The sequence below is a fragment of the Cajanus cajan genome, chromosome 8, assembly GCF_000230855.2.
Source record: "Cajanus cajan strain Asha chromosome 8, NIPB_CcT2T_4, whole genome shotgun sequence".
Lineage (NCBI taxonomy): Eukaryota > Viridiplantae > Streptophyta > Magnoliopsida > Fabales > Fabaceae > Cajanus > Cajanus cajan.
Window position 1 is genome coordinate 3,106,001 of NC_138524.1, and position 12,405 is coordinate 3,118,405.

Below are 12,405 nucleotides of genomic sequence, written 5' to 3' on the forward strand. Positions count from 1 at the left end.
TGAACCAAATGAAAGGATATTTGAAAATTAACAAAAATGTTAAATGTGTTATCTTTTTAAAGTTTATATATTATCTTTCCATTAACCAGTTTTACCTTAAAAAAAATTTAAGTTCATCAACAATATTTGATTTAAATTATTTACTTTATTTTTCTTCCACTTGAAAAATTAAAATAAATAAAAAACGTAACAATATCTAACTCTAATGAAAACTTAATGTTTAAGCATCACACACATGAAAAACAAAATTTTAGTCCCTACAAAAACAATCATCATACTGGAATAAAAACTTATACAACTGTAATTAATAATGTTATAACAATAATTAAAAAATGGTTATTTTTTTTAATTATTAGTCTTTAAAAATTCAAAAATAAAAATTAGTTATATTTATTTATTTATAATTTTCAGGAATCATGATTTATGAGTACAAAAAAACTTTTCATCTACCAAATGCTTCCTTAGATTTCCTTTTAGCAAAATAAAATATAGTGACAAATATAAATAAATTTAATTTGGAATTTTTAAAAAAACTAACAATTATCAATATACAACCTGTTCTCACATGGAATAGTATGGGTGTTGACCATGCTGGGTGAGATCTCAAAGTCTCCTTTGATTGCTAACTCGATTCTTCCGATGTTAGAGTACCTGCAAAAAAGACTCCGATGCTTAAGTTAGTATGTGATGATGAAGATGTGTCTTATTTATAACGCACGTACCTTTTCAAAGATAACATTATCTTTTTTTATGGGTGTTACGATCTTTATGGTATGGACTTATAACCGTACCTTATATTCGCTAATAGGGTCTTTAGATGACATGAACCTATTTGACCGATGTGATATACCAATGTTACCAATATGTTATTTGGCTCGAGATGTCAATATCTTCTATCTTTGGCTAAACTCATCAACTCGGTCGGGTTGGTACACAACCATTTTTTAAATTATTCATATAGCATTGGTAATTAAAATTTTGTAAATTTATAGTTCACTAATGTGGTTGTTCCAATAGAAACTTGAATTTCGTTTCCCAGGTGTGTGATGTTCAAATCAAGATTTTTAATTAGAGTTAGATACTGTTATTTTTTATTTTTTTTATTTAACTTCTCAAGTGACGAAAAAATAGAGTAAATAATTTAAAAAAATATATGAATTATTTAAGTAAAATCGATCATTTTTAAAATTGAAAAATAAATTATAAACTTTGGAAAGGTAATACATTTAACAGTTTTGTTCAATTTTAAATAATTATTTATTTGGTTCAAATAAGAGAGTTAAAACAAAGAGAAAGAGAGTAAGAATTTATATACTTTTTAATTACACAAAAATTGAACTAGATAAATAATTATTTGAAGTTGAACAAAAATATTAAAAATGTTATCTTTCTAAAGTTTATAAACTAATTTTCAATTGCTCAGTTTTACTTTAAAAAAAGTAAGTTCACTAATAATATTTGATTTAAATTGTTTACTCTGTTTTTTTGTCACTTGCAGAGTAAAATAAAAAAAATGAAAAATAACAATGTCTAACTCTAATAAAAAATTAATGTTTAAACATCATTCACATAAAAAAATGAAATTCGAGTCTCTACAAATATAAATAGTAACAAATATAAATAAATTTAATTTTGAATTTAAAAAACTAACAATTAACAAACTACAACAATTTTTAAAATTATTGACATAGCGTTGCTAACTAAAACTTTGTAAATTTCTAGATCATTGTCATGGTTATTCCAATAGAAACTTCAATTTTATTTTTCATGTGTGTAATGTTCAAACAAATATTTTTAATTAGGGTTAGATACTATTATTTTTCATTCTTTTATTTAACTTCCCAAGTGGCGATAAAATAGAGTAGATAATTATTAACTACACAATATTGTTAATGAACTTAAATTTTTCCATTTAAAAATTTAAAAGTATATTAATTATTTAAGTAAAATCGATAATTTTTTTAAATAAAAGTTAATTTGTAAACTATGGAAAGGTAGTCCATTTTATATATTTGTTCAATTTCAAATAATTTTTATTTGGTTCAATTAAGAGAGTTAAAATAAACAAGAAACGAGTGATCTTTTATTTTTTTAATTATATAAAAATTGAACCAAATGAAAGGATATTTGAAAATTAACAAAAATGTTAAATGTGTTATCTTTCTAAAGTTTATATATTATCTTTCTATTAACCCGTTTTACCTTAAAAAAAAATTAAATTCATCAACAATATTTGATTTAAATTATTTACTTTATTTTTCTTCCACTTGAAAAATTAAAATAAATAAAAAAGGTAACAATATCTAACTCTAATGAAAACTTCATGTTTAAGCATCACTCACATGAAAAACAAATTTTCAGTCTCTACAAAAACAACCACAAAAATTGACTAAAAATTTACACAGCTTTAATTAATAATGTTTTAACAATAATTTTAAAAAATGGTTATTTTGGTTAATTGTTAGTTTTTGAAAATTCAAAATTAAAATTAGTTATAATTTACAACAATCATGATTCCAGTATGAAAATAATTCTTGTCTACCAAACGCTGCTTAGGTCTCCTTTTGGGAAAATAAATAGTAACAAATATAAATAAATTAATTTTGAATTTAAAAACTAACAATTAATAAAATACAACCATTTTTAAAATTATTGATATAGCATTGCAAATTAAATGTTTGTAAATTTTTAGTTCATTATTGTGGTTGTTCTTACAAAAATTTGAATTTTATTTTTCATGTGTGCCATGTTTAAACACAAAGATTTTTAATTAGAGTTAGATACCATTATTTATTTTTTATTTGACTTCCCAAGTGACAATAAAATGTAATAGATAATTTTAACTGTTCAATATTGTTAATAAATTTAATTTTCCCATTCTAAATGCTAAAAACATATCAATTATTTAAGTATATTTGGTCATTTCAAAAATGAAAAATAATTTGTAAACTTTGGAAAGGTAATACATTTTACATTTTATTTCAATTTCAAATAATTTTTTATTTGGTTCAAATAAGAGAGTTAAAACAAAGAGATTATTTTTCCTTTGATCAACAGCATTCATACACACACACACACATATATATATATATATATATATATATATATATATATATAAAGATTGAACCAAATAAAAAAAATATTTTAAAATTAATAAAAATGTTAAATATGTTATCATTATGAAGTTTATAAATTATTTTTCCTTTGACCAATTTTATTTTAAAAAAATTAAGTTCATCAATAATATTTGATTCAAATCATTTACTCTATTTTTTTTTACCATTTGTAAAGTGAAATAAAAAAAATGAAAAATAACAATGTCTAACTCTAATGAAAGATTTGATTATATTGGTTAATTGTTAGCTTTTAACAGAAATTTTTTTAGTAAATACAATTATATAAAAGTCGTTCACCGGATAGAAAATTTAGTTACATAATTACAATTAAGGAATTAATGAAAGTAGAAACAAATGATAAAAGATTAATAATATAAAATATAAAAAAGAAAAAACTAACCTGGTGCTAAAAAAAAATAGACACCGAATTAAGTGCAAGATACAAAGGAAAAGAAAGGAAACGCCACATCAAAATATAAAAAAGACTGTATATACCGATATTTTAAAACAATAATTGAAAAAGAAATAGAAGCAAATGTTACCAGAATAGGATGATTATAAATTTAATGTAAGAAGCTCCTTGATGTCTTATCTGGTGTTCTTCAATACGCGAAGAACTTTTGACTTTTTCCAATGGTTTATTATGATGAAAAAAGTCCGTGTATAGGTAGGATGTGAAAGAGGCAGGATGCTTATAAGTTATAAGTAATAGTTTTCCCTTATCCTTTCATCAAATAAATATCGATAAGATATCCGATCATATATTCGTCTAAGTATTTATCAACTAAATATCCACAAATATTTTCTTAAAAAACATATCTTAACAATATTTAACAAAATAATCTAATCATGTAACATTTTTTTTTTAAATTTATAAAAATCTGTATAATTTTTTTTTTTGAAAATCATAACTGAAATTCAAATAAAATCTGGATATTTTTTTTTTAAATTATAAAATTTAAATATAAATATTTTTCACAATTATATTAATAAGAATACGTAGATTTTAAAACTAAGTTTTAATTTAATGTTCAAAATATAATTATTAAAATAAAATATTTCAATTACACATATATCAAAATAAAAGATAATAAATACAATACTTAATTATTATAAGTCCAAACAAAGTTTAAATAAAATTAAATTCATTAAAATTTAAATAAAATTACAAAAGTCAATAAAATTACTTTCAACAATCTTAAAAACATCCTAAAAATTAAAATATTAGTGAGTTCAACAAAATAAAGTCAATATATTTTATCTTTTAAAAATACTAAATAAATAAATTTAACAATTTTTAAATTTCATGTAAATTTAGGGGAAAAAAATCTTAAAATAATGAGGAAAAAAGCGTCATCATTATCAACAACAACCAAACAAATTACAATTTTAAGCAAATTCTATTGAGCTTTAGTTACCAAAAAATATCCAATATAGTTAATCAAAATCTAATTCATTACGAGGCTAAAAGATTACTAAATTATCATTTATCTTTCCAAATATTTTGCTGAGTAGTTACGATTCTATCTATTATCCCAACAAATTGATATTGAGACAGCTAGGATATATTTTATACATGTCAAAACTACCGAACAATAAGAATTGCTAGTAGCGTTTAAAAATTAATGGTAGAAACCAACCTGTTAGCAATCCACATTACAACATTTTCTAACTGTCATGTCAGGGCAACAGCTAATGACTTATAACTGACTATTCTACAAAATTCTAACCGTCTATTCTACAAATCTATCGTATCAAACACTGAATTTGAAATTAACAAATATAACTTGGCAATTTTATTTTGAAATAACAGCTTTTTTCATTATGAAACATAGATTCGTATTTTAAACCCTACACACTAAAACAAATATAATTTTAAAATTACACCAAGGTGTATATATAGAGCTTTTTTCATTATGAAACTGATTCGTATTTTATTCATCGATTCATGACTCTTCAGCATATACAGGCAAATGGATTGAGACTTTAAAAAATGAACGACTACAACTTTAGTCCAACAAAACTTTAGCCAGATCACTCGCGTACTACAAGTTGCCAAGCTACATTTTATTCAACACAAAAACGTTAAGGGAATGGATTCAAACTAAACAGTTTGGAAGATGATTTCTCAATTAGAAACTATTTAAAAACATTATTATAACCAGAAAGAATTATAAATTAGAAATAAAAAACATACCAAAAATAAAAAATTGGATGCAATGCAATTACATCCTAATGCAGTTCCTTCATGAAGTACTCGAAACAAAATGAAAAGTATTCAAGGGATAAGGATTGGGGCAATCGGCAGAAGATCATAATGAAATACTCTAGCTCATGTGAATAACAAATGTTTTTATGGAGACAATAAGTAAAATAGAGTAACACTAATAAACAAAACACACAAAAGAGCATTCGCAAAGCAACAAAATGTAAGAAACTCCTCCTAAGACATCCTCTGAGCAGCTTCCTTGGCAAGAAGCTTCTCCTTTGCCCGGGTTTTGGCTTGGGATTTGGATCCCATGATTCCACCACCCCACTTCTTCCTGTACTCGTCATATTTGTCATTGAAGTTAGCCTGAAAGGAAATCAAACACACGACACAATCAGTAACTGACCACGACGTTAACAGCAAAAAATAAATCGAAAATCTCAATCAATGCCACCTTGATAGCCTCCAACACTCTGCTGAACTCCAATTTATCTTCATTCTTAACAGTTGTCAGGCACAAAACAGATGCAGTTTTCTTATGGACAACCTGTTCAAAAACACGAATTAAAATGGTTACTTAGAGTTGTCATGAAAATTTAATCTAGTCATACAGGGTGAAAATCACAATATACAACGAAATATTACCGTTCCCAAGCGTGCCTTTCCCTTCACAATGCAGTATGGAATTTCCATCTTTCTGCACAAAGCAGGAAGCCAGACAACCAATTCAATTGGATCTACGTCATGAGCAATCACAACCAGCTGTGCTTTGTTCTGCAAGAAAAAAAAACAACATTAACCATTCAATCATTAATGTAACAAAAAACACAGGTAAAAATACAGTCACAAAGTAATAATAAAACAGAAGACAACCTGCTCAATAAGGTAGGTAACATGGTTGAGACCATACTTCACAACAATAGGCTTCTTAGCTTCAACAGTTTTGCCTTCAGCCTCAGCCTGAGCCCTTTTCAAGAGCCTCTCCTTCTTTTCTGCTTTGTCCTCTGGCCGGTACTTCAAAAGTATCTTGAACAGGCTGGTTGCTGCAGGTTAGATTAATAATTAACATCAACATTATTTACATTTTACATTAAAGAAGCTCAAAAACAGCAAAAAAATAAAGAACAAAAGTACTGAAAGTTATACAACATAAACGCAGCTAGCTTGAAATTACAAGAGTCCAAGGCAGATCAACAATCAAGAACATCGCAATCTTAATAATCACCATGGAGTGTACGAGACTATCACAACATTCATTTCAACAGCACATTATAACAGATAAGTAGATAACAGATATTATAACACCGTCATCAACATAATCAGATGCTCCCGAGGAAATAATCAAATATCGCATATGTAATCAAATAATAATAAAGAAATTAAACCTATCAGAACAACGCGCAATAATATAACAGATCCAAACATTAAGTTATTCAGACCTAGGTTTTTGTCAAGAGTCTTGGTAAATTGGTTCAAAGCTGGGGGAACCTTCAGCCTCTGCTTGAGAATCCTCTTCTTCCTCTGAATCTGAACGGTCTTCGGCCACTTCACGAACCGAGTCAGGTCTCTCTTCGGAGGCAACGCACCTCCGATCCCGAACTGCTTCGGGCGCTTCTCGAACAGCGGATTCGTAACCTTCTCCTGAGATTTCAAAACAGATAAAAGCACATTCAGAAAATAAACAGATAACCAAAACCGAATCACGAACCAGATTGAATTCGGAGCGGTTAGTTACATACAGGCTTCTTCTTTGAAGCTAGAACTGGAGCCTTTCCACCTCGTTTGGGAGCCTACAAAATTAATCAAAGTAACAAACGAAAATGATATTACTGGAGAGCGAAAGTTCAAACATAAGTAAATTCAATTTGCGGATCGAAACTGTAACATGAGCGAAGCAAATGTAGGTAAGCATGAACGGAAGTCATGGAGATAACGATTTGTTACTCACCATTGCTGCAGCTTCTGGTGTGTGGCGACGGGAGCAAAACTGACTCTCAATAAAACCCTAACTAGGGTTGTATAATATATATGTGCAATGGGCCTTGCAAGAACCCTCAAGCCCGATTCTTAACATGCTTCTCATTTAACTTTTTTTTTTTTTTTAATATTTGTTGAATTTAAAAAAAAATGATATTCATTCTGACATCATTAATCAGCTTAGCGTAAGATAGTTATTTATTTTATATAAATCAAATTTATAATAAATAAATATTTTTAATTATATAATATATTATGATTTAATTTTTTAAAAAATAATTTAAATATATAAATTATTTTTAGATTTATGAGAAATAATTTGTATTGTGATATAAATTTATTTTTAAATTTAATTACTATTTACTATTTTATTCATATGAAAAATATAAAAGATATCGTTAAATGCATGTTAAGTTAGGAGTGTAAAATCTCTCATTTCATGAGAGGAGTATTTACACAATAATAAATATGTGAGGTGCGAAATGAAACATTTACAAAATTAATAATATTATTAATTTATACATAAAGAGTAATGTGTGCTAAAAATTAACTTATTTAAACGTTGAAAAAATTACCTTACAAGAAATTTTTATAAATAAATTTATGTATAAATTAATTTTAACTCAGATAAATTTATATTATTTTTCTTTTTTTATTTTATTTCTTATAAGTATTTATGAACAATTTTATCTAAACAAATTCTTAGTTATTTGAAGATAATATATATATATATAAATAAGTTTATTTAAACTATTTGATATTTTATTTTATTAATTTAAATTGATGAATAATTGTAAAAGTATTTTATACACTAATTTAAAGTTATATAATAAAATATCATATTATTTTCAAAATTCGTAAAAAATTATAGGTTTGATCCATATATTAAGTTTCTTAATTTAATGATTTAATTATTAAAATTTAATATAAAACATAAGTCATTCAGTACAACAAATTTTGGAGTAAGTGGAAGGTTATAAGGTGGTCTCATGGTTTAAGGGAAAGTCATATAAGATGGATGTTGGTTCAAATTCTCACATAATAACTAACAATTAATATTTGTCGATAAGTGAATCCCTCTGTCTCACAGACACGTGCGCGCGCGCACACACACACACATATATATATATAATGATTATAATAACACCGGTATAACTTTTATTAAGTATTATATCACTCAATAACTATATATTAAATGTAAATTTTGTAAATCCAACTGTTATATTGAAAATTCATTTCACTTTATATGTTTATACCAAATTTTGTTAAAATTAAACAATAACTTGATGGTAATCAAAATGTTCATATTTTGGTATATTTTGAAATGTATATATTACATCAATCTTATTTTATAAGAATAAAGTATCAAATCATCTTGAATTAATATAAAATTTTGTATATATGATTTAAGATAAATTTTTTTAATTTAACGGTTGAATTTATAAAATTCACATTTAATAAAAAGTTATTAATGATATAATATTTAGTAAAAATTACATTGATATTATTATAACCCTCCTCATATATATATATATATATATATATATATATATATATATATATATATATATATATATATATAATGTTTGCTTTGTTGTTTTAAGAGGAAATCAAGCTACACTAAAGAGTTGGAACATTCATGTGATGAATATAAAACTACCAAAACTGTTTAGTATTGTATTTGCATGGTTGAAAAAGGAATGAAAAAAAAATGGTGAAGAACCGAAAGATCATGCTTGATGCCCAAATACACCCAAGATTAAAAACTTTGGTTGAAGTCTTACTAGACAATTGTACATTTTAAAACACAAGGAAGGTTAAGCAATGCCATAAACACATTGTACAAATTAGACTTTTTTCACAAACACAATGTATCTTTAAAACCCCAACCCTATCCCCATTTCCTTCCATGCCAACGAGCTAGATTTGCAGAACTGTGGATAACAAGTGATTGGTTTTGCCACGACTAGACGCATCTAGACAGCATAAGATCTATCGTTGGAGGAGTTTTGACATTATTGTAATCACTGTCCTCTTATCCAAAGGCCTTTAACAACGTCGTCAATCTTAATTTGACATAGTTCCTCGTCTTCATTGAGGTTGACCTTCTCATCATCACACCCCTTTTTGCTCATTTGCATCCTAACAGAAGTTGTGCTCCTTATTGTGCCTATAAGGGAGACAATCATTGTCATCGTCATAGGGATACACCTTCCCCAAACCCTTCTCAATGAGTCAGTCATTCAACTTTTCAGATTCCTCTAATTGTGCAATATTTATTTTCAATGATCCTCGTTAATTTGTCTTTGGGTTTTGAGTTCTATAATGGCCAGTGATTCTTTTGCTATCTCCAGTGAAGACAACAATGACAATGTCACTCCACCACCTCACCTACACAAGACTTACCAAGTGGCAGTAGTTACCACTCGAGATTGGGGCATCAGTAAGGATAATAAATTATCCTAGCTAGAGATTTCCTATTGATCTAAACTTTTTCAAGATCACTTTGAAAACATCCAATCATTGGAAGAAGAATACCATTGCAATTGGAAGGAAAACTTGGGAGAGTATCCCTCTCGAGCACATGCCTCTTTCTAAATCACCTTAATGTTGTTCTTATTTAGTCAGCAACTTTACATTGCAACGATAAAGAATATTGTTATATGTACATTTGCATTGGATCTATTAGTTGTTTTTCATTACCCTCTATCAATTAAAATACTTGGTTGTAGCGAAACAATAGGACTCATCATCACAAAATTAAGCAAGACACTCTACAGATGCTATAGTATAGTTTATGGGTCCTATTGCTTGTCTAGTTCAAATTACAGGCAATGTTAGGGTGATTCTGGGGCTGTTTCCTACATATGTGCTTGGACTGTTTACACTCTTTTAAAGATTCATATGTTTGATGCACCCTTGGAAACTGCTATTTTGATTCTTTTGCTCGACTTGTTTAGCTTGTGGTTGAGGCTAGGCATAACTAGAAGCGTTCTTGTTGGAATGAAATATGGCTTTTTCACCCTTTGGGCTTCAACTTTTGAGGCCTTCAAACGTGATAGCGAGTCTAGGCAATTTGCTCGCTGCATTATAGATGGAACATGGGGCACTATCAAAGGCAGTTAGTTACATCATCGTTAGAGATTTTGTATATGTTACCATTCATTCCCAAGTTACTTAAAGGAGCTACGTGAATCACTTTGCTTAGATGAGTGTCAGAGGCTAAGGTTAATTCATGTTTCTGGATGTATCATCATTGGGATAATGGGATTAGTTATTTTTTTATTCCATTACAATTACTATATTAAAAAGCCCCTACCTACTATTCAAAGGCTGGTTCAAACTTTTGCATGGTTTGATTAGCAAAGAAAGTCCATTCCTTAAAAAACAGTTTGTGTCAATATTTGTGTGGCCACTAGTTGTCTTTGCCACCATTTTATTGGCTATTTTGTCAAGTATTTTTTTGTTGAAAAATTGTTTGTGCTAATTGTTGCGAGTGGTGCAACAAGAACACTAGCATTTGTTGCTATGGCAGAGAAGTTATGTGTTGAACATGTATTCTAATTTCTAAGGACCTTGAGAACAAAGTCCAAGCAAAGTAAAATGGAATGAGAAGATAGGCTTTTCAAGGTCCAAAAGAAGGGAATTAAATCAAGTGGATTGTATTAAAATATTATATAACTTATAGTTTTAATTCTCTAAATACTAGATGATAATACTTGTTGGATTATCTTTATAACTATTGGGTTATAAATAATGTATTCCTTTAACTTTTATTGACATAAAGGAGAAATATGAATGTTAGTTTTTATCTTCTATGTAAATTTCTTGTAGTCCTTTAATGATAGATCCCAGGAGTAGTTATAATAGAACTATGATGCATTTAGACCAGAAAGAAAAAAAAAAGAACACATTGTGATAATTAAATTTTAGTTTTATCAACACTTACCTATGTATCAGACACATCAAAGTGAATCCAAAACCTCCAAAATACAATGTATTCAAGCTTCACAGGCCTAGCCGAATAAAAACAGGCCCGCGTGAGGGGGATATTAAGCAGACCAGCTCTTATGCGATACCAAATTACAGTTTTTACAGCTTAACTCGTTATAAGACACAACACACAACAAAAACATACGCAGGCATAAGACCTCGACGAACTCCTTTACCTAGTTTCACCTTGCAATAAGGATGTATCGGAAACTAGCTTTTAAGTCAGCTGAAACTCTTGCTCTTCAAAAAAAGTTAGCTGAAACTTATTGAGAACTAAAAACTTATAAACCAAGTAAATCAAAGGTGTTTGGCAAAATTAGCTCTATAGTTACCTGATAAATATAAATGATATAAAATGACAAGTTATTCGAGGTAAAAAAAATACTTTAAAATAAAATAACGAAAATAAAGAATAGCTTATACACTAATTTATTTTCACAATTTATTAAAAGTAACTTATTACAAATAAGTTAAAAGCCACAAAAATAAACCTGCATGTCAAACAAATTTATTTTTATAAAACAAACTTAAAATTTTTTCCAGTGTAACGCCCAACTCCACAAGTCTAACAAAAATAGCATTTAATCATATTTGTTTAAAACTTTAATTAGATAAAAACGCATGCCTTTTAATTTAGACACGTCTAAATAATCATTCAACAAAAACACAAGCTAAATAAGAGAAGTTTCTTCAGAGCTAAAAAGAGATCTTTGAACAATATTCATGTTTAAAAAAAATATACAACTTTTCTTCAAAGCTAAGTGCATTGTTTCCTACTGCATATTTAATTCAATTTATTTTGAATAAGCAAATCATTCGTTTTAATCAGCTTTTCGAAAAGAGTAAAAAATATTAAAAATACACAATTATTCCCAAATACAAACTAGCCAAACATTCGCTTAATAAAAACATCATAATTTTGTTTTTAAAATAATAAACGGGCCCTTAACTAACAAAAATAAGTATCGCCTAAAGGCTACTACTGCAAAACAATTGCCAATCAGATATTAGCACTAATGGATGCCCTCCAAAGCTCCAACGCTATTTTGTAAGTCTTTCCTCAATCCTACCTTAATGGTCACAATTTTTTACAGCATCTTAAAACATTGA

General features: G+C 27.5%; 1 protein-coding gene and 1 long non-coding RNA gene across 2 annotated transcripts; one reads left to right on the forward strand and one right to left on the reverse strand.

Annotated features, from left to right (window-relative positions):
• Positions 1-5,319: 5,319 nt before the first annotated feature.
• On the reverse strand, positions 5,320-7,381 carry LOC109798728 (large ribosomal subunit protein eL8y). The gene is made up of 7 exons (XM_020359104.2): positions 7,274-7,381; positions 7,065-7,115; positions 6,765-6,966; positions 6,199-6,368; positions 5,971-6,099; positions 5,780-5,872; positions 5,320-5,691 (listed from the first exon to the last, which is right to left on the reverse strand). The coding sequence occupies exons 1-7, from the start codon at positions 7,274-7,276 to the stop codon at positions 5,560-5,562; spliced, it is 780 nt and encodes a 259-aa protein (XP_020214693.1). The 5' UTR covers positions 7,277-7,381; the 3' UTR covers positions 5,320-5,559.
• A 1,642-nt stretch (positions 7,382-9,023) lies between these two features.
• On the forward strand, positions 9,024-10,218 carry LOC145950640 (uncharacterized). Its single transcript, XR_014428451.1, has 2 exons — positions 9,024-9,536; positions 9,657-10,218. It is a non-coding gene; the product is annotated as an uncharacterized LOC145950640 (long non-coding RNA).
• The last annotated feature ends 2,187 nt before the right edge of the window (positions 10,219-12,405 follow it).

Bases quoted from the DNA above. Each gene is read 5' to 3' on its own strand.
- LOC109798728 (XM_020359104.2), bottom strand. The intron at 5,873-5,970 runs GTAATATTTCGT...GTTTTTGAACAG, and splicing joins GAAAGGCACGCTTGGGAACG to GTTGTCCATAAGAAAACTGC. The intron at 5,692-5,779 runs GTGGCATTGATT...ATTTCCTTTCAG, and splicing joins GAGTGTTGGAGGCTATCAAG to GCTAACTTCAATGACAAATA.